Source organism: Halichoerus grypus, chromosome 1 (genome assembly GCF_964656455.1).
Source record: "Halichoerus grypus chromosome 1, mHalGry1.hap1.1, whole genome shotgun sequence".
Taxonomy (NCBI): Eukaryota; Metazoa; Chordata; class Mammalia; order Carnivora; family Phocidae; genus Halichoerus; species Halichoerus grypus.
Genome location: NC_135712.1, coordinates 13,495,563 through 13,518,319, shown reverse-complemented (window position 1 = coordinate 13,518,319; position 22,757 = coordinate 13,495,563). Strand labels below are relative to the sequence as shown.

Below are 22,757 nucleotides of genomic sequence, written 5' to 3'. Positions count from 1 at the left end.
CTGTTCTTACACTCTGTGTTACTTTCCGGGGCTGTAACAAAGCGCCACAAACCAGATGGCTTAGAACAATGGAAATTCCTGGTCTCACAGCTCTGGAGGCTAGTGGTCTGAATGGGCTACACTCAGGCTCCTTCCATCTTCCCAAGGCCTTCTGGTGTCTCTTCTTATAAGGACACTGGCCATACTGGATTAGGGACCCTTCCTACTCCTTTCTGATCTCACCTTGCTGCAACTATGACACTGGCAATGAGCCTGTTTCCAAATCAGGTCCCGTTTGGAGGGACGGAGACTTAGGACGTTCACGTATCTTTTTGCAGGGACCTAATTTGACCCCTAGTACATTGCGGACCTAATTCATTGTCTGCCACCACTGAGCACCCTCTCCATCCTGCCCTGCTGCGCCTGTCCAGCCTTAGCACCGACTTGTGTCCTCCGTCTTCCTCAGCCCCTCTCGGGTCCTCTGCGGCTGTGAGCTTTACCTCCACGTTGCTGTTTGATTTCACCTCCTGCCGACCCGTCCCTTGGCCATTTTCAGGCTGAGTCCTTGTTAATCCCCCGCATCTCCAGTGGCTTGCGGCCATAATCCATCTTAACCACTTTGAAATGAACTCTAATCATGCTACAGCCCTGCTTAAAAAAAAGGAAAAAAGAAAAAAAAGCCCTAGACTGCTTGGTTCCCTTCTTACAACAAAGTGAATTCCCCCTTCCAGCGCCTGTGTTCAGGGCTGTCTGCTCAGTCCTCGGACGGTGTTCTTGTTTCTGGCCCACCCCCCTTCGTGTTGGTCCAGGTAAGGCGGATTCTCTGTCCTCTGAATGTCCTCCTCAGGGTCCTGCTGGCCCCCTCCTGGCCGCCCGTCCTTCGAGCCCCGCCAAAATGCCCCCTTCTAACACGGGGCCGGCCCTGGCTCTGCCCAGCCTGAAGCATTTTCTCCCGCCTTCTGTCTCACCACACGTCACCTCTGACGTTCGCCGTGACGTTGGGGACATTAAGCAAGCGGGCGTTTGCTTCCTCGCCAGTTTGATTATTTAGGTAGAACCAGGTTCAAGGCATGAAAAAGCAAACGTTCTCATTGGAGCCTGTCCTGATGTTTCGCACAGGGTGGCCCTTGGGCAGCTCAGTAGAACAGAGGTCTTCCTGTGGAAGTTCTGGCTCCATTTCTAAGGCTTTGTCACAGTCCAAAGGTTTCCTCTGGACAACATCCCTCTGCCGAGCCCTGTGTGACACCTAAGTTAATCAGTATTCTGGAAATACGCCTTTATCCAAAGTCAGCCACCAGTTTATTGTGGTTTATGTCGAACTTCCTGATGGATTAGATGCAGAGTGGCTGGAAAGAATTTCCCAGGTGTCAGAAGGGAGAGGATCCAGGTAACCTCAGAGTCCTGTGTTTGTTTTCCTGGGGCTGCCTAACAGAAGACCACAGCCCAGGTAGCTTAGAGCAACAGAAACGTCTTCTCAAACAGCCCTGGAGGCCAGAAGTCTGAGCACACCTTGAGCTGTGGACTATGGGGGCGCACTCTCTCCGAAGGCTCTAGGAAGGATCTGTTTTCCAGGCCTTTCTCCCAGCTTCCGGTAGTTCCTTGGCTTGTGACAGCATCACTGTAACCTTCATCTTCTCCTTGCCTGTGTGTCTCTACATCTCCATTTCCCCCTTTTAAGGACACCAGTCATATTGGATTGCCCCCCTCCCCCACCCAATGTTCTCCTCTTACCTGATTCCATCTGCAACAACTCTATTTCCAAAGAAGGTCACATTCTGAGGTACTGGGGGTTAGGACTTCATCATGGAATTTTGGGAGGGGGGATGGGACACAATTCAACCCATAAGTACTGAGTGTCAGCTCTCTTGTAGAGCCTGGCGCCTGTCTGACTTGGGTGAGGCGCTGAAGCTTGCCAGGTCAGGGGGGTTGTTTCTTCAGAGAAGATGGAGATGAGGAGAAGGGGTCGACTGTTCTGTCCACACTGTTTCCCTCCTGTCCCTGGAAAAACCATCCTGGGTGTGCTGTTGATCGGGTCCCAGCTGTTCTGCTCCGTGGGGGCATCAGGCTGCTGGCAAGAGTGACCGGCCTGGCCTGGGGAGACAGGCAGGGGTCAGGCCTGCTCGCCTGGTCAGGAGGGATTGTTAGGACCTCCCGGGTAGAGCTTTTGAGATCTCAGAGATAAGGACCTACAATCAGTCACGTCTGTGTTTAACTAACGTTTAAATTTGTAACTCACTCTTCTCAGTTTACACTCTTCCACCTGGGCTGTTTCTTCCTCTGTTCACCAAGGTCTGATAATCGGTGTGATTGAACTACGTCCTTGATGCCAAGCAGGTCTCACGAGGCAGTGGAAGGATGTAGAGATTTGGGAATTATGCTTTTATAGTGCTCAATGTAGATAGTACGATCAGTTTTTGTTTTTCTTGGTGACGCAGAATTTCCTGATGGAGCTGTTTACATTAATCAGCCTGCTGGGTTAGCCCAGCTTGGGCCCCAACCCCGATCACCTGGTCCCCTTTACACAGCAAGAAGCAGCTTCGCTGTGGGTTGGGAGTCAAATCCAGGCTGTACCATGGCCCGGCTGGGCGACCTATGGGCAGATTTCTTAATCTGTGTAAACCAAGAGCTTTTCCTCTTGTAAAAAGGGAAAACAAGAGGATCTTCTTCATAAGATTGTGGGAATTTCAAGGGACAATGTATGTAATATGTCTTGCAGAGTCTTGCTTGTCAAGTGCTTACTAAATGGGAGTAGTCCCAAGTTGAGATTTATATGGCTTGGTGACTGTGGCCCATACTTGTGCCTTTTTATTTGTTTTCACACTATGCAGTTGACAGAGAAATGGCAATTGTCCAAATAGCTCATTAATTTTATGCTTATAGGTAACTAAACTATGTAATTTAGATCGCTAAATGGATCCCCAGTCGGCTTGATTATTTATGTAGCTTAAGTTATTCAGACAGTTGTCTACCTTGATTGTTTGATTGATCTGGATCATGGAGACCCGTGCCTAATTACAACATGAATTTTTAATACTATTCCTACTATTAGTTAATCTTTTCTTTATGTAATGAGAAAAATGTGTTCAGTATAATGAGATTATCACTATTGATCTACTTTAAAAAGCTATGGTAGCAATCAAAGTGTCTAGCTTTTTGTTTGCTTGTTTTGTTTTTTTGATGGAGGGGAAGAGGTGAGCTTTGCAACCAGTCTATCTTGTCTCCTATAAAAGACACTATTAAAATCTTTCCAGCCTGATTTTGACATAACAAAGCTCGATTAATTTTGACGGAAGAAGTAGATAACTGGCCCTTGACCCAAATTCGCAGCAGGGACCCAGTAGCATAGGAAATCACAAACTGATAATAATACCCCCAATCCCAGGAACCTGTCCGTGAAAAATTGAAAAAGGTACCTCAGAATTTAAAATGTATTTTCAGAGTTAGCAATCACATACTTTTAAGTGGGAAACATCCTTTTGAAGTCAGTGATTGCTCTCTTGAAATGATTTTTTTTTTTACTTGACTATATAAATATTCATGTTGCTGTATGTGTATATTTAATATTGTTTCATTAGTTACTTTTTTTTTGCTATTGGAATAGGAGAAAAATGTTTGGGAGGTACTGGAAATAGTGTTAAATTGAAAATAATTTTAATTCTTGGCCGAACAGATGAACTTATTCTTGCCAAAAAAAACCCCAAAAACCTTTTATAGCAGGCAGTTGACTAAATGATGAATAAAATGTCTCTATTTTACAAGAATTCTGAACATCGATGTCCTGGATAGAATCAGAATGATTGTCCCAGTCCTGGAATTGCCATGCTGTGTCACCCCAGCAAGTCCCAAAGCCTCTATTAAATACAGTTAACCCCCTCTCGTTAATGGAAACAAAATGGAACTCCAATCCTTTCTTAAATGGTCACATTTTCAGAGGGATTGGCTAAGAAAAATGCACTTTCACAATGCATGGGGTTTTAGAGAAACTAAGAGAAAGGTTTTAAGTAAACTTTTTTTTTAAATTTAATTTTATTATGTTATGTTAATCACCATACATTACATCATTAGTTTTTGATGTAGTGTTCCATGATTCGTTGTTTGCGTATAACACCCAGTGCTCCATGCAGTACGTGCCCTCTTTAATACCCATCACCAGGCTAACCCATCCCCCCACCCTCCTCCCCTCTAGAACCCTCAGTTTGTTTCTCAGAGTCCATAGTCTCTCATGGTTCGTCTCCCCCTCCGATTCCCCCCACCCTTCATTTTTCCCTGCCAATACCTTCTTCTTCTTTTTTTTTTTTACATATACTGTATTATTTGTTCCAGAGGTGCAGGTCTGTGATTCATCAGTCTTACACAATTCACAGCGCTCACCATAGCACATACCCTCCCCAATGTCCATCACCCAGCCACCCCATCCCTCCCAGCCCCACCACTTTCTAAAACACACTCGCATTTAAGGAAACTCAACAATAGCAACAGAAAGTACAGCCCCTTTGGGGATGGGTGTGACTTTCTCAGCAGATACTTGTAGTCACTACAAGAGGCTTGAAGACCTCTTTAAGGAGGATGGAGCCAAAAACCAGTTCTGTTTCTTCCTAGAACCATCTCGAGTCCCCCCCATTCCCGAAAGCTAAGCACTTAATCACGGCTCTCTAGTCGAGTATTCAAGTTGTGACTATTCACTACAAAGGACTGTTTTGTTTTTTTTTTTATGGTCAAAGATTGAAATTCTGGCAGATTTTTTACAGGGATCTGCTTCAGGAAATCTTTTTGGCTTTACTTTTGTTGCCACTTTCTGTCTCTGCTTACTTTTTTTTTTTTTTTTTTGCTAAACCTTAAATGGACAAATGGTGAAGAGTATAAAGCATATTTATCTGACGTTTCCTAAACTTCATGTATCCCTAAAAGCAGCCAAAAAAGAAAAGAGAAGAAAAGGAAAAAAATCCACCCTGACAAATGCAAATAAAAAGATGGCGGCCTCCTTTTCCAAAGATGAACAGGAGGTAGATGTCCAAAGTTAAGACCTAAAGGATGTGCTTATTTGTAGAAAAGTTAAGGACCCAGAGTAGTAAGTATTTTGAAACTCATAAGCAGGGAAAACAGGTGACAGAGATAAAAAGAAACTCAGAGCGCTATGATGATTCGAACTGAGTTTCCTTAGATCACATTGCCTCCCACTGGGAAGTGTTGGCAAGTCACCTTTGGATTCGTTGCTTCTTTTCTTAATACTACAGTTTGTGAGAAGTTTTGGTGGGGGTTACGGGCTGAGTTGTCCCGCCGCAGAATTCATATGTTGAGGTCCTAACCCCCAGTAGCGCAAAATGTGACTATATTTGGATTTGGATCTTTAAAGAGGTAATTACTTTTAAACGAGGTCATTAGGGTGGGCCCTAATCCAAGTCTGACTGGTGTCCTTCTAAGAGGAAATTAGGACACACACAGGCACAGAGGGAAGCCCATGGGAAGATGGAGGTAGAAGGCAGCCATCTATAAGCTGAGGAGCAAGGCCTCAGAGGAGACCAACCCTGCTGCCACTTTAATCTCAGACTTCTAGCCTCCAGGACTGTGAGAAAATAAATTTCTGTTGTTTAAGCAGTTATGCTGTGGCAGCCTTTGCAAACGAATACACTGGGAGAGATTTATTATAATGATGGAAAGAACAATCTGTATTTATTTATTTATTTATTTTTATTTTTTATTTTTTTTATTTTTATTTTTTATTTTTTTATTTTTTTATCCTTTTTTTTAAAACAATCTGTATTTAAAGAAAGAAAAAAGAATCAAGCGCTCGGGGGTTCGGGTTTCACCCAGGCCTTCTCCCTGCAGCCCCCACCCTGTGCACACATGCGTGAAAACACGCACACACCTCCCGCCGAGGTCCCTGTTATCTTCATGTGAATTCTTTGCCCTTCCTAAGAGCCATTATCTGTTGTCAGTGGAAGCAGAACATTCGATATTCCCAGTGAGCGGAAGGGAGGCCAGGAGGATTTATGGTGTCATTGCAGGAACACAAATTCTGCTTTTATACAGACTGACACCGTAAATGTCCACGTATAAATCAGAGCAGAGTGGAAAAAAGACCTGGCTTTCTCTTTCTGATGAACACAGGCACTGGGGCTGGCCCTGACGCTGAGCGTGTGATTGAAGTGGGGCGAAGGAAGCCATGTGCGCACGCGGCGTGGGGAAACCATCTGCAGACGTGTATCGAGGACCTCATGTGAGAGGGTCACCAGCAGTCCCGGGGGCAGGAGACGGGAGGGCTGATAAGGATTCCTGTGCTCAGTTAATGCACAACTGTTATTTCCATGAGATAGCCCCCTCTCTCCGAGCAGTCCTGACTTTTGTTTTCTCCCCCATTAGCGCTATCTGCAGAGATCAATCATATCCTGTCCCACTGTGTTGTCACTGTGTTTGCTCAGTTGTAACTACAGCTAATGAATGGTTACTGTGTACCAAGCACTTTGCGCGATGTACTTTGGCCGCCATTATTACTCCCTCAGATGAATAATCTGAGGCTTATTGGGGTTAGGTTTTTTTGTCCAGGATTTCTTAGTTCTGGGACTCCTCCCTTGGTTTTGTTCCAAAAGGTGTGCAGTAATAGAGAGGGAGACAAACCATGAGAGACTCTTTAACTGTAGGAAACAAGCTGAGGGTTGCTGGAGGGGAGGTGGGTGGGGGAACGGGGTAACTGGGTGATGGGCATTAAGGAGGGCACATGATGTGATGAGCACCGGGTCTTGTACGCAACTGATAAATTCTTGAACTCTACATCTGAAACTAATGATGCACTTACTGTATGTTGGCTAGTTGAATTTAAATAAAAAAAATGTGTGATTTCATCTTCACTACAAATTTGTGTGATGGGTAATCTGTGCAGCTTGTAGATGAGACAGGGGAGCATTTCTTTACACATTCATTCATTCAGACTTTTCTGTTGAGTGCTCAGTCTCAGGAAGGTAGTGCGCTGTGTCCGGGGCTCAGAGGGTAAGGGACTTGGCCAGAGCCATTGAGCCTGGACAGCGCTCTCCCCACACCCTGGCCACTCGCTGCATGTGGCCGTTGAACCCTGGAAATGTACCTGATCCAAATTGACATGTGCTCTAAGTGTAAAAAATACATGTCAGACGTCGCAAAGTATGAAAAAAAATGTAACATATCTCATTAACAGTCACTCACAATAATAGCCAAGATCAGTGTGTTCTCTGCATTGAAGAGTCTTTTGGTTTGTCTCTTTTTTTTCTTTGTTCATTTGTTTGTTTCTTAAATTCCACATATGAGTAAGATCATATTTGTCTTTTTGCTGACTTACTTCACTTAACATTATACCCTCTACATCCATCCATGTCTTTGCAAATGGCAAGATTTCATTCTTTTTTTATGGCTGAATAATATTCCATTGTGTATACACACACACACACACACACACACACACACACACACCCCACATCTTCTTTATCCATTCATCTGTCGAGGGACGCTTAGGTTGCCTCCATAATTTGGCTATTGTAAATAATACTATAACAAACATAGAGGAGCATATATCCTTTTGAATTAGGGTTTTTGCATTCTTTGGGTCAGCACTCAGTAGTGGAATTACTGGGTCATAGGGTAGTTCTCTTTTTAACTTTTTGAGGAACCTCCATACTGTTTTCCAGAGTGGCTGTACCAGCTTGCATTCCTACCAGCAGTGCACAAAGGTTCCTTTTTCTCCACATCCTCACCAACACCTGTTGTTTCTTGCATTTTTGATTTTAGCCATTCTGACAGGCATGTCGTGATAGCTCACTGTGGTTTTGATTTGCAGTTCCCTGATGATCAGTGATGTTGAGCATCTTTTCATGTATCTGCTGGCCATCTGGATGTCTTCTTTGGAGAAATGTCTGTTCATGTCTTCTGCCCAAATTTTAATTGGATTATATTTGGGGTTTTTTTGGGCATTGAGTTGTATCAGTTCTTTATATATTTGGGATACTAACCCTTTATCGGGTATGTCATTTGCAAATATGTTCTCTCATGCAGTAGGTTGTCTTTTAGTTTTGTTAATTTTTTCCTTTGCTGTGCAGAAGATTGTATTTTATGCAGTCCTAAGAGTTTACTTTTGCTTTTGTTTCCCTTGCCTCAGGAGACCTATCTAGAAAAATGTTGCTATGGCCGATGTAAGAGAAATTACTGCTTCTGCTCTCTTCCGGGCTCTTATGGTTTTAGGTCTCACATTTAGGTCCTTAATCCATTTTGAGTTTATTTTTGTGTATGGTGTAGAAAAGTGGTCCTGTTTCATTCTTTGCATGTACCTGTCCAGTTCTCCCAGCACCATTTGTTGAAGAGACTGACAGAGCTTCAGTTTGGCAAGATGAAAAGTGTTCTGGAGATGGAGATGGTGATGGCCGCACAACAGATATGAACATACTTAATAATGGTTTATTTTATGGTAGGTGTCCTATCCAAAGAAATAATAAAAAAGAACAACCAAGACCCTAAGGACCACATGTCTCACTGTGACTATTATGTGAAAATATTTGAACAGAAACAGCTGGGTCAATGAAAGTTGATAGGATGGAAGCTAGTCAGAATAAAATGTTCCAAAAAAAAAAGCAGAGGGGGAGGTCAGGGGGCTGGTGCCAGATCAAGAAGGATTTTTAAATTTCTCATTAAGGAATCAAGTTTATTTTAAAGGATGATCATAACCATCCTTAGAAGGACAACTCTAATGTCTCAGTGTGGAGAAGGGCGGGGGGAGACCTGAAGGAGTGCAGGGAAGCCCTTAGAAGGCTGGCCAGAGCAATAGACATGGCAAGGAAGGAACCTTCTGGAGACTTGGTGACTGGTTGCCAGGAAGGGAGAGGGCAAAGAGTCAACTGCTCTGGCAACAGGTGGGGATGATGATGGCCTCCAGGACAGGAGCACAGAGAACAGGGACAATTACGATTTTTGGTGAGGCTGGCTAGGGAGGGTTGGGGTGCAGGCCGTCCACATGGGCAGTGGGGAAGCTCCTCTTCTCAGCAAGTTGATAGTGATGGATGGCCAGGGGTAGTCATGCCTAACCAACCCATTTTGTTTTGGATTCATCCATCTATTGGCTTTCAGATGATGTCATTTGAGGCTTGCTCTCCATTGTCACCAAGTGATATTCTGGGTAATTGAAAATGGGGCCAAACTGGAAGAAAAATGGAGCAGGAAGGGGTTGCTGGGGGATCGGAGTTGGAGACAACTGGGTATTCAGTTTTTTAACCTAGGTATTTATGGATTCAATATATTTGGCACTTCGGGAGCCAAGCATGGTGGGGAGTACCAAGATTAATTCTATGCGGTGTAAAAAAAAACTCATCATCTGTTGCCAAACTGGGCCTTCTGACTCTTTTCCAAAGCCAAAGAGAAATGATTTTAGCACTACCTGTTTTAATTCGAACTTCATCTCCCCTTAAGATTCCCGAGTTGTGGAGAACTCTGGGCCCCGGAATTTGGGGTTACTTTTTATCCTGCGGATAATAAATACATTTTGACGACCAGGGGCGTGCATATTCTGTCTACGCAGACGGACTCTGGATAAGAATTCCAGTTTGCATAGCTACTGCCCTTGGTATGCGGCCCCGCCGGTGCACCTTGCCTTCTGAAAATTCTCCAGTTTGCATTTTTCCTTGCTTGCAGGAAGCAGTTTCTGGTTTCCCACCAGCAGGATGTTTCTAGGGTGTCAGGACGTGATTTGCTTTCCGAGCTGGAGCTGGAGCCTGGGCACAGAGAATCCCCAGCCACCGAGGTTTCAGAACGCCACGGGGTGGGCTTACCTTGCGAGCCGGCTTTTTTCCCCCCCTTCCACCGGAGTTGAGCTCTTTGCCTTTACCCAGCGCTGGGTTCTGTTATCGTTGCCAAATCATGTCCTAATGAGCTCTGTTGTTTAAATTGGGGAAGGAGACTTTTCCCCCTCATTTACAAGAAGACAGATTTTAGTGCACAGCAGCAGGAGGGTGGCTGTGGGGAGCCAGGGGTCAGAAGCCGTCACGCTCCGCTGCACAAATAGCAGCAATTAATGGACCCCTATAAAAGACAGCGATGTGTGTTTGCTGTCTAGCATCGTCTCTCTGTGAATCGGAGCAACCTTGAAATTAATTATAAAGCCAGCAAAGGATATTTTCTGCTTTCTGTGAAATAAGTATCCTGCACACAGGCGCACGTTCCACTCAGGTGCATTTACACATAGCGTTTCTTGGGAAGGCGTGAAACCAGTTTATTTTCAGAATTCCCCACTGGGTCATGCTAATCGCCACAGTTTTCAGCCCTTGTACATCAGCTCAGGCTTGGGCTGGAGCCCGGAGCCTCAGAGCCCTCAGCTCCTTGTCATTTTCTTCGTGGCTTTAGGGACGGTCCCTCCAGCTCACCCCTTGCCCGATTCATTTCGTCCAGCATTGTTCTCCAGACTTTATTGTTAGAACGCGGTGTACAGAGTAAGCCATTCTAGTATTCCTGATAACTTTCCTAAAGGTTCTGCGTTAGGCTGCTGGAGCTGCCATCACACGGTGCCACAACCAGGTGGCTTAAACCACAGACATTTATCTTCTTAACAGCTCTGGAGGCTGGAAGTCCAAGATCAAGGTGTCGGCAGGTTTGGTTTCTCCCGAGCCCTCTCTCGTTGGCTTGCAGACGGCTGCCTTCTTTTCTCTGTGCTCATGAACCCCTGGTGTCTCTTCCTCTCCGTATAAGGAGACCTGTCCCATTGGATAAGGGAACCCCCCTGTTGTCTTGTTTACTTGTAATTACCTCTTTAAAGGCCCTGTCTCCATATAGTCACATGAGAGGTTAGGTCTTCAACATATGAATTGGATGGAGAGACGCGCAATTCAGTCTATAACAGATTCTGATGTAGTTAATAGAATCTTTTACTTCCAGCAACACTTGTACTCATTCATTCATTCCTTCAAGAAATACCGGAGTGTTGTCTGTGTGCCAGAGACTCTTCTGGATGCTGAGAGCATGGGAAGGTGCCTTGGCTTCTGGAGTATCCGAGCATCAGGCAGATTCCATACTCAATCAATGAGCTGTGTACGATTTAAGAAGTGACCAGTGCCAAGGTGGGGGAGAACAGGCTACAAGTAATTATATTAAGTGCTGGGTGGTTATAGCTATAAGCAGGTGACTCAGAGAAGCCTCTCTGAGAGGCGATATCTCAGCAAAGTCTTGGAGGTGAGTGAGTAAGTGTTCGGCCCCAGCCCCCAGGTGGGATATACCTGTCTCATCCGAGGAACGGTAAGGAGGCAGTGGGTGAGCTGAGGGAACGGGAGGGGGACCAGAGGGCGATGGAGTCAGAGAGCGAGCTGGCTGTGTGTTGGGGAGCTGTGGGCATCATCAGCACTTTGGCTCTTCCTCTGGGAGAAATGGGGGTTGGTCCTTGCTTTTGGAGAGCTTTCCTGTCCCCCCTCCCTCCCCGATTAGTTGCTCTCGAGAAGGTGACAGATGGGTCAGACAAGTTTGGGAGGGAGAAGGGCTCTCTAGCAGATGCACAGTCCAGAGTTAGATGTGGCAGTGAGAGGGACTTAGGGTGGCACCAGGGGGTGGCCTTTGAAGAGTGACGGATCTTCTGTGCTGGAATGCCAGGGTGCCAGACACACACTGGTCATGGCGCCTCTCTCCCTGGTGACTTCTCCCATACTCAGCCGGATGCTTAGGAAGCACGAAACGGCTTTATGTGGGAGGATGGCGGGACGGTTCCAGTACATGTGTGGTGAGCAGGGGACATCAGCCCACTGCCTTTAGCTTGGCAGTGACCCCCAATTTCTTTCTCTGACTCATCCAGAGAGGGCCACCAGGGATACCCTTTGTGCAGTGTCCTCTGATCTGCTTCCGCTGGCATTCAGTCTAAGTTGTGTGGCTTCTGTCCAGGCTGAAGTGGCATCCACAGGGCACACAGGTGGTGGCTGTAGGCATCCATCCTCCCTCCTTTTCTCCCGCTTTCCTTAACTTGCACGTACCTTGGCTCTCGTACATGTTTATTGAGCTCCTCTGTTCCTGACACTGTGCCAGGCACTGGGCATGCAAGGGCAAGCCACCGTTTGGAGAGACAGTGGGGCTAATGCCAAGAAGGGGGTTTTAGAAGAGTGTTCTAGGAAAAGGATGAGGCTTGAAAAAAGCTGAGAGGGGTTCAGGGGGGCCGATCCCAGAGTCTGGAAGGGGGTGTGGAGGTGGGCGAATGTAGTGCTGTGAAGGAGGGTCAGCCTGTTATAGCCCAGTAGAAACACAGGATAGAGTGAGGGATGCCAAGTGCCACGGTGGGGGCACAGGGCATGGGCACAACTGGAGTTGGCGGGTCTGGGAAGCCTCTCACGGAAGGTGACATTTCTCAAAGAGGGAGCGTCTGTGTCTCTGCATCGTAATCCCGCACAAGCTGAAACACGTCCGTAGGTGGCACCATGTTTTATCATTTTAATGGTCGAAGGGAAGGATTTTGGTCTACCTGTCTTATAGCAGAGGATGGGGAGGGCTTGAGTGGTTAGACCTACCCAAGGCAGGAGTAGAGGTGACCAGGAAGCCAACTGGTGGGTCCATCCGTCCTCCCTTCTTTCCTTTCTTCTCGCCCTCCCTCCCTTTCTCTCCCCCAGTAGCTCCCCAAGAGCCAAGCACTGAGCTAGAAGCTGGGAACCCAAAAGAGAGGAGGCCAGACACCGGAGGTTTCAGTGAAGGTGTCCCAAACTGTTAAGCGTGTGTGGTGGGCGTGAGAGCTGGGGAAGCATCGGTGACATGAGGTAGTCTGGGGTGGAGAAGTAAGCTGTCGTCGGAGGTCAGAAGGGAGTGGGGTCTGGCCAGGGAATTCCAGGCCCGGGTGGGGGGCAGGACTGGGAAGGCAGCCCCGAGGGGATGGTGGAGACAGAGCTCAGAAAAGAGGTATGAGCACTGCTCTGACCGCCTGACCAGGGGGTCTGAGGGCCCCAGACCTGCTTGTGAGGACGATGGGGAGCAGTGGAGATGGGAGCCTGGGGGCGGGGCTTCCTGGCTCTGTGTCCACTCCTCTTGCACAAAACCTGCAGCTCCCAGCAGTGAACACTTCTTGAGGGCTTCCATGAATGCTCCTGGTGCTGAGCACCCTTCCTGGGTGGCCTCGTTTATTTCTCCCCTATGAGGTATGCACTATTATCCTTCCCTGCATTTTTTTTTTTTTTTTAAGCGACGGCTTAGAAAGGTCCGGGCTACCAAGTGGCAGAGACAGGCTCGGGAGTCAAGGCTCTGGGGCCTTGGAGCCCGAAGGCCCAGCTGCCATGCTGTGCCACCCCATCACCTGCTGGAGTGTGGAAAGCAAGTGAGATCAGGAAAGAAACAGGTCCGGCCCCAGCCCTTGGTGAAGGCACACGAGCCCTTGGCTCTTACTCAGGTTTTCATTCTTCTGCAGGATAAGGGAATCCCATAGAATTGTATGATGCTTGGATGATCTTGTGGTCTGCTTGGGCGGCCATAACCACAGACTACAGACTGGGGGTGTAAGCAACAGATACTTATTTTCTTACAGCTCTGGAGGCTGGACATCCAAGATCAAGGTGTAGGGTTGGTTTCTGGTGAGGCCTCCTTCCTTGTTTGTAGATGGCTGTCCTCTTGCTATGTCCTCATGTGGCCTTTCCTCTATGCTTGAGCAGAGAGAGAGAGAGAGAGAGAGATCTGTGGTATCTCTTCCTCCTCTTATATGGACACCAAGTCTTATCAGATTAGGGCCTCACCCTTATCATCTCCTTTAATCTTAAATACCTTCTAAAGGCTCTTTTCTCCAATTACAGTCACCTTGGGGGTTCGGCTTCAACATACAAATTTTGCGGCAGGAGGACACACTTCAGTCCATAACAGATGGTAAACTTGAACCACAACAGAGGATCCGAGTTCTCCCCATGAGAGAGCCTGAAGATCCATGTCTCTTCCATAGTGTACACTTGGCGTGTGGAACAGTGTCAGGTGTATTTTAGGTGCTTAATAGATGTTTGCTGAAGAAGAAAAGAGTCATTTGAGTTTAACATACATTATTCATTAAGAAACCAAAGCATTCTGGGGGCTCCTGGGTGGCTCAGTCCGTTAAGCGCCCAACTCTTGATTTCAACTCAGGTCATGATCTCAGAGTCCTGGGATGGAGCCCCGAATCAGGCTCTGCGCTCAGCAGGGAGTCTGCTTGAGGATTCTTCCTCTCCCTCTGCCCCTCCCCTGCTCATGTGTGTGCGCACGTGCACTCTCTCTCTCAAATAAATAAATCTTAAAAAAACAAAAAACCAAAGCATTCTGGAAGAAAGCTCCTTTTTTCACTAATTTCCATGTAGTAAGAAAATTCAGTTGGTCATGGCCTCTTACTCCCTGTGCCTTCTGATTATTTAAAACATGGTATGAAAGAGCTTAGATTAAAGAAAGACTCTAAACTTTCCAAAACCACAGCACACATTGTAGAAGGGGTAAAACATGCGTGTATGTTTTTGTGATATTAAGGAGTAGGTCTTTAGTCAGCATTCTTTTTCTTAGTCGTATGGAAGATCCATTTTGCATCTGTCTTTTCATTTTAGAGATTGGACACATCCACAATTCTTGATGTGTTTGAGAGTAATGAATTTTAAAGGCAGTGGAGGTGATCGAGGATGAAGGGATGAATTTTAAATCCTGTTAACTCTGATCCTATGTAGACAGTCTCAACTAAGTCAATATTTAAAGAAGATGAGAGACTAGGCTGATATTAAACCATTGCCTTGGGATTCAAAAGCAACTCAATTCCAGAGAGTTCGGGATGCCGAAATGCGGTCCAGGTTTCTTTTTTAATCTGCCGGGGGAAGGAAACGCACATTTTTTTTTTTCTTAGCTGAACTAAGCTGGAGTGCTTTTTCACCCTCTCTATAGGTTGCTTCAGTGAAAGTAACAGTGGTAATGATAGTAAGAGCATCAATTTAAGGAGCACTTACTATGGGCCTGACATCGTACTAAGTGCTTTATGCACATTATCTTAGGTATGAGTGTGTGCCATGACGGGGTCAGATGATTTTGTGCATCCCTCCTTCTGAAATACAATTCAGTGTTGGAATTTTTCCTCCTAATACAGGCCATCAAGCACGATTTCTTTTCTGCTACTCATCTTTCTCCTGTCAAATTGGGATCCAAGCACTTGAGCTCCTCCCCCTTTCCTGTGTTGCTCCTCCCCTTCCATGCGGAGCAGACTCGCCCACCTTTTCCTTTTCATCCTCAGGATCTTCTTACCTGCAGATACCCCTTCTCTCCTGCATCTTCCCCCCCCAACATTTATTTATTTATTTTAGAGAGAGAGAGAGTGCACAAGCGGGAGGGGTAGAGGGAGAGGGAGAGAGAATCTCAAGCAGACACCACGGTGATTAGAGCCTGAGTCGGGGTGGATCTCACAGCCCTGAGATCAGGACCTGAGCCAAAGCCAAGAGTGGGACATTTAACCCACCATGCCACCCAGGTGCCCATCTCCTGTATCTTTACGTAGCTACCATCCAGTTATCTTAGATACACTCATTATTTTGGTCTTGGGGGGATTTCCTTTCCTTTCTTAGGAGCTTAGCTATTTAAATTTGCTGATCTTACCCATCACTGGTAGGCATTTTTTTTTTTTGGTGGGAGCGGGGGGGAGGGGTGGTGGAGGACGGTAGGAGTTGCCAGGTTGTGAGTAATGCAATTTCTTACTTAATGAGAGAAGTTGGTGAATAATCCATTTCAACTGTGGTCCACTGGAGCCGTGTTATTCTCTCTGTGTTCCTTTTCCACCACCCCCGCAAGACTTGGCAACTCCTCTTGGGAACATGGGGGCAGTCTTTGAAAACGGATCCCTTTGTAAGATTTCGGGAGACTTTGCAACTTGAGTCTGTTGAAGAGCTGCAGTCGTTGGATTCACCTTCCACAGCAAGATTGTTTCTCTTGATGTGCCGAGGATGACATCCAGGCTTCCGTACCCCCTTGACACCCCCCCACCACCCACCCCTCCCCAAACACACGCTTTCAGTTGGGTCCTTGGCCTTGGTCCTCAGCTTGAGTCTGCACCCATTTAATTTTTACTTGGTACAACTCTCCTGACTCAAGCAGTTTCTCTTTTCGGCAAGAGACCCATCAGCATGCCGAGATTCCACCTCGTAGAATCAGTGTTGGATCTACTCTGCCTGCAAATCTCTGATTACTGTCAAATTAAATTAGATGCCTCCCTTTGCTGATCATTGACTGCCTTTCCCTTAATTTCCCGCTCAGTGTTTCCCATTTCAGTTGTTAGAGATGACGCTGATGTAATCAAGAACGGCATTCCATTTTCAGTATTATCAAGGCAGAGGTGATAAGTGTCCGGGGTGAAGTAAAAAGCCTGGGGCTGGGGTCGTGCGTGGAAATGGGGGGGGGGTTAATGGGGTGACTTGGGGGCCTCAGGGCCTTCACTTGGGGGGTTCTCAGAACCAGCAGAACGTGGGAACCCAGGTAACCCAATGACAGGGGGGCACATCTGGTGTGCTAGTGTCCTGGGGCTACGTGACAGAGCCCCGCACACTTGGTGGCTTAAAGCAACAGGAATGTATTTTCTCGCAGTTCTGGAGGCCAGAAGTCCAAAGTCAATGTCATTGGTCCAAACTCAAGGTGTTGCCAGGGCCGTGCTCCCTCCGATGGTTCTGGTAGCTGCGGGACGCCCTGGCTTGTGGGCTGCCGCCGCCGTCTCTCTCCTCCTTCCCACAGCCTGCTCCTCTGGGTATTTGTGCGAAATCTCCCCCCTGGCCTCTATTTCAAAAAGACACTTGAGCTGACATTTAGGGCCCACCGGAGGGTCCCGGTTAATCTCATCTCAAAATCCTTCGCTTTTTCCGAATAAGGCCCCATTCACACGTTCCAGGGAGTAGGACTGAAAGTCCTTGGGTGGCCGTTATATAACCTACGACAGACAATTGAAGAGCTAAATAAATTATCCTAATAATTATTGTGTGCTCTGTTGAAAAAGGCAGATCGTATTACTGCTGGGCTTTCAGACTATTGTTTGTTCATAGGACTTTTAAGAACTTCATTGCCAGAGGGTGTAATTTTTAAAACATTGCAACACAGACTCAAGCAGAGACAGAATCTAATTGTACTTTTCAGCATCGCTCTTTCTCTCCACCCTCATGAGACAATGGATATGTACATAGGGATATGCGCACGCACACATATGGGTATGCACATGCACACCCATATGTGTGTACATGTGGGTGTGGATGTCTGTGGATGTCTGTGCATGTGTATGTGTGGGCATGTGTGTGTATATATTTGTGTATATATTTTTTTGGCGGGGGGAGGGTCACAAATGAGTACAGTTTTTAAAGCTTTTAGTCTAGCATTTCCTGACCTTGTTGGGGCCAAACTACAGCCAGAGTGGGGGACAGCCTCAGCCTCAGCCTGACTTGGGCTACAGCAGACCCCCAGCTTGTCTGTCCGTTGGCCGATTGTCCCCTCTTAGTCATATTTTTGGATTAAGGACCTGAAAATCCCCCATTAAAATGGGTGAAGGGGTTCAAAAGGCACAAACTTCCAGTTATCAGATAAATAAGTCCTAGGGTTATAACATACAGCATGATGACTATAGTTAACAATACCGTCTTGTATATTTAAAAGTTGCTGAGGCAGAACATCTTAAAAGTTCCTATCACACACACACACACACGCAAGTTATAACTATGTGTAGTGATGGATGTTAACTAAATTTATTGTGGTAATCCATTTGGAGGATCTACACCATCTCAGATCAGTATGCCATCTACCTAAAACTACTGTACTGTTATATGTCAATTTAAAAATTTTAAAAAAATAAGTGAGACTCTGCTCTCCAGAAGAGATAATAAATTAAGCTATTCACAGCTATTTTTGCATCAGTGGTTAAAAATAAAAAGGTTCGGGGCGCCTGGGTGGCTCAGTTGGTTAAGCGACTGCCTTCGGCTCAGGTCATGATCCTGGAGTCCCTGGATCGAGTCCCACATCGGGCTCCCTGCTCAGCAAGGAGCCTGCTTCTCCCTCTGACCCTCTCCCCTCTCATGTGCTCTCTCTCTCTCATTCTCTCTGTCTCAAATAAATAAATAAAATCTTTAAAAAAAATAAAAAATTAAAAAAAATAAAAATAAAAAGGTTCAATGATTCGCTCGGGTGGTAACCTGTTGGTCCCTTACTGTTTATGCAGAGCTGCGCGTGATGAAGAGGAGAGTGGTCCCTGCTTCAAGGGCTGAGTGCTCAGTGGGACTGCAGCTGATGGCTGTGGTGGGCCCTAGGGAAAAGGAGAGAAAGCACCCTCTGGGAGGGAGGTGGGACTTGAGTTAGCGGCTTCAGGACTGGGGTGTTCGGATGGGTTGGGGGTGGTGGCATGAGCACAAGCTTGGAGGGTAACCCAGTGTGTATTCGGGAGAGAGAGGAGACTGGCTCCCAGGGCAGCTGGGGTTGGCCTGGTTGGAGGAGCTTGAGTGCTGGGCCAGGGAGTGTGGACCTTGCATTGTAGGCAGCGGTGAGGCCCAAAGAGCTTTAAGCGAGAAATCAGAGTTCCAGACCCAGTGATTTCGAGGCAGAGCATAGAGTGACTTCAAGGGCAGCCAAGACAAGCACCAGGGAAAAGGGGTAGGGCATCGATGTCATAGTCCAGGCTAGTGGTGGCCAGACTTAATTATTATTATTATTATTATTATTATTAAGGATTTTATTTATTTATTTGAAAGAGAGTGAGAGAGAGAGAGAGCATGAGCGGGGGTGGGGATAGAGGGAGAAGGAGACTCCTCCCTAAGCAGGGAGCCCGACGCGGGGCTCGATCCCAGGACCCTGAGATCATGACCTGAGCCAAAGGCAGACGCTTAACTGACTGAACCACCCAGGGGCCCCCAAGACTGAATTGATTTTTTAATCACAAACCTATGTCAGGAAAAAATGTGTGAACTCCTCACTGCAAATATTGTCTGTCAGTCATCTACCAATCATTTATTTTTTGATTTATATCATAACTCTGTACTAATATATTGAGTATATTATGAAAGTTATAAAATATAATCACACAAAAAGGAAATAAATAGAGGTGGAAGAACCACTCTTTGGGTCCCACACCCTGTGGCTCAGTAGCCTTCCACGGAACAACTTGGGTTGTTCGAGTCCCAGGGATGGTGCATCTGGGTGCTGGAGGCATAGTCCTAAATAAACCGGATCGGTGGCGTGGGAACAGAGAGGAAGGAAAGGTGAGGAGGCATCAGCAGAAGGAATCGACATGATGTCAGTGGCTGCTCCGATAGCAAGAGGAGCGAAGTCGTAAAGGGCAAAAACGGTGTGTTTTAGGGCCTGGTGAGCAGGGAGGTGAATGCCACCAAAGGGAAGGGGTGCAGATCTGGCTGGAAAAGACAAAATCCCCCTCCTCCCTCTTTCTCTGCCTTTATGCAAAGCTGGAGGGTCTGTGCATGTGACATGTTGATTGTGAGGGCAGTGACCCAGGAGGGGTGTTCTGTGCGTAGCTGGGATATAGCGCTGGAGCAGCAACCACCAGGATCCTGATGTAGGGCCAAGAGCTAACTTGCACCATAACTCACCAAGGGGAAGAGGAGAACGCTGGAGGCCAGAGGGCCTGGTGCAGGGCAGAGAAAGGGCGGGAGAAAGGAGAGGGCATGGCATCCCCCAGGTCCCCAGCCATACCCTAGAACTGAAGATGGGGACAGATTTAGCTCTTTCAGAAATGGAGGCCCTGGGGATCCCAGCCCCTGGATGGATGATGGCTCAACCTGAGAGGGAGCCAGGAGAGGCCCTTGGCTGGAGTAGAACTTGGCATTTCAGGCTGTGGAAAACCAAGTTCAACACTGACTCTTCACTGTGCCTTCTAGATGACCATTCAAGTTTGCCTAATTTTACTCTCTTCCTTAATAATTGGATCTGGTTCCTGATGTTACACTTTTCCTTTTTCCCCCTGATGCTTATTTTATAAGGGTTTTCTCCTGGTACAGAGAAGTAGCTGTGTACTTTCCTAGGGTTCTTGTGAATGATGAGGGAATAACCTTTGCTCGTGATGTCTGACAACAGCCACGTTCTCGGTGTTTCCTCAGGTGGCCATAAAAGTCATTGACAAGAAGAGAGCCAAAAAGGACACTTATGTCACCAAGAACCTTCGGCGAGAGGGGCAGATTCAGCAGATGATCCGCCACCCCAACATCACCCAGCTCCTTGATATCTTAGAGACGGAGAATAGCTATTACCTGGTCATGGAGCTATGTCCCGGGGGCAACCTGATGCACAAGATCTATGAGAAGAAGCGGCTGGAGGAGTCTGAAGCCCGCAGATACATCAGGCAGCTCATCTCTGCCGTGGAGCACCTGCACCGGGCTGGGGTGGTCCACAGGTAAGGGCCCTGCCCTGCTGCTGATCACTGACTCTGTGCTGAATGGCCGGACAGTGCTTCCGTGTGCTCCACGCAAGGCTGAATGGTTGCAGCGTGCTTTACAGTTCTTCTGCATGTGTCATGGAATTATTTTGTGAGCTGGGTTAATGCCATCGTGGGGTTAAGAGAGTGACATCAGAAGCCAGAGTGCCTGGGTTTGCATCCTGGCTCTATCCTTTCATAGTTGTGTGACCCTGGGCAAATTACTTAGCCACTCTGAACCTCAATCTCTTCTTCTGTAAAATGAGAATAATAACGATCCTTGTCTTGTGGTTGGTGTAAGGGTTAATAGATAGAATGCTATGAGTGAATATATGAAAAGTGCTTGGAACCGGGCTTGGTACATAATAAGGGCCATGTTAAGTGTTGGCTGCTCTTCTTATTTGCAAAGTATAATGAGACCAGTTGCTCAGGAGCCTGAAAGAAGAATCAATGTTAAGATGGCATGAGATTGTTTTCCAGCTAGTGCTAGGGATGGTGTTTTCACTGTATTTGCCTTATATGTGGTGGTTGCTCAATAGCTGTTTTATTCACCTGAATTGAATCACCATTTAAATTGCGAACTTGCTCTTGCAAGGGAGGGGTGGTTCCCATAAGCCAGACCCACCTTGCGAATGCTTATGAAAATCAAACTTTTTCTTGACCAGTCTGTACCCTCCTGAGGAGGAGCTCCACAAGAAGGGAATGGGAATAGCATTTTTAGCAATGTTGTCATTTTTAGTTCTGTATTAAAAGAAAATGGAAAAAAAAGAGAAAAATATTTAAAAAGTGGCCCTCTTTTCCTCCCAAGGAAATGTGGACTTCACCAATAAATGCATAGTTCTTCCTTCTTGAAATTATGATTAATAATCACTCTAGGTTGTTGAGAAAAATTAGGGGTCATGTTTCATTGATTATCATTTTAAAAAGCAAGATCAAGTCATGAAATGTGTTATGTGCATGTGGGTGGGTATATATATGTGTATACACACACATGCACACGTATGTTTGCACATACAAATGTGACACATGCACACATATGTTTGACATTTTTTTGTATTGAGGTACAATTCACATACCATGAAATTCATTTTGAAGTGTACAATTCAGCCATTTTAACATATTGACAGAGTTGTGCAACTCTTACCACTATCTAATTTTGGAATATTTTCATCACTCCAAAAAACAGCCCTGTACCCATCAGCAGTCATTCTCCATTCCCCCCTCCTCCCAGGGCCTGGTAGCTGCTAATCTGCTTTCTGTCTGCGGATTTGCCTGTTCTAGACATTTCGTATAAAAGGAAACAAACAGTATGCGGTCTTTAGGATTGACTTCTTTTTACGTAGCATCATGTTTTCAAGATTCATCCCTAGTGTGCCATCTATCAGCACGTCACTCCTTTTTATGGCTGAGTACTAGTCCGTTGCAGGGAGAGACCACATTTCGTTTACCCATTCATCAGTTTATGGACATTTGGGCTGTTTACAACCTTTTGGCTGCTGTGAACGACGCTGCTATGAACTTTCGTATACGGGTTATAGCATGAACATGTGTTTTCATTCTTTTGTAGAATTCTACCTTTAGGAGCGGAACTGCTAGGTCGTATGGCAACTCTGTGTTTGACCTTTGGACCAGACACATATTTTTAAAAATTCAGCTTCTCATGGTGCATGTTACGTGTTTGAAAGCCACTCAGGTTGTGATCAGTGAAGAAAGCAGCTCTAGGCCTTTCATTAACAGAACTTATACTCATGGGATTGGATGCTCTGCCCCCTTGTGCATAAGCCTAGGGCCACCGTCGGGGTGGGTCCCTGGCTCAGTCCCTGTAGGTGGATCGTTTCCTCACTGAGGTGAGAGAATCTCTTCGTGTAGTCATGAAATCTCGGTTCATTAGAACTCTTTGAGTTTATATCAGCAAGGAAGGGAACATTCAGAAATTTGAGGTGAATAGCACTATTTTTGGCTCTTTCCCACAATACCCTTGTGAAACCTGTTGTGTCACGGCTCTGGCACGATTAGGAGAATGACAGTGGTGAGTGTGCCCGGTTCTATCTTTGTTTATGGCCATGACAAAGGCAGAAACCTCAGGAATGAATCAGCTGGGATAACGGACTCTGCTGGTCCCAGCGGACCCTGGACGAGCAGGGGAAAACCAGCGAGGGCTGTGCGTGGCTCCCCGGCCTCTCCCGCAGGAAACTCTCAACAAGCCTTTTAAAGTAATTTTTAACAAATTCCAATCGCTCTCAGCACAATTACTGTCAGAATGTCAAAAGAATGAATTTAATAATGTTTTGATAGCAAAGACGGTGTGCTTTTCTTCCTCTGATCTCTGGCGTTCTACTTCTTCCTCTCTCCTTGGAAAGAGATTCGTCAGCCCGAAATGGCAGAGGCTCAGAACTTTTAAAATTAGAGAAGATGGGAAACCTGGAGGAGTTCTTCGTGTTTC

The 22,757-nt window shown here is 46.4% G+C and overlaps 1 protein-coding gene across 1 annotated transcript in view; it reads left to right on the top strand.

Moving 5' to 3' along the window:
• The window catches only part of HUNK (hormonally up-regulated Neu-associated kinase), a 58,977-nt gene that overhangs the window by 21,442 nt on the left and 14,778 nt on the right, over window positions 1-22,757 (top strand). The window contains exon 2 of the mRNA XM_078059822.1: window positions 20,001-20,293. Coding sequence (XP_077915948.1) covers window positions 20,001-20,293 — 293 coding nt within the window. The remainder of the gene's footprint in view (window positions 1-20,000; window positions 20,294-22,757) is intronic.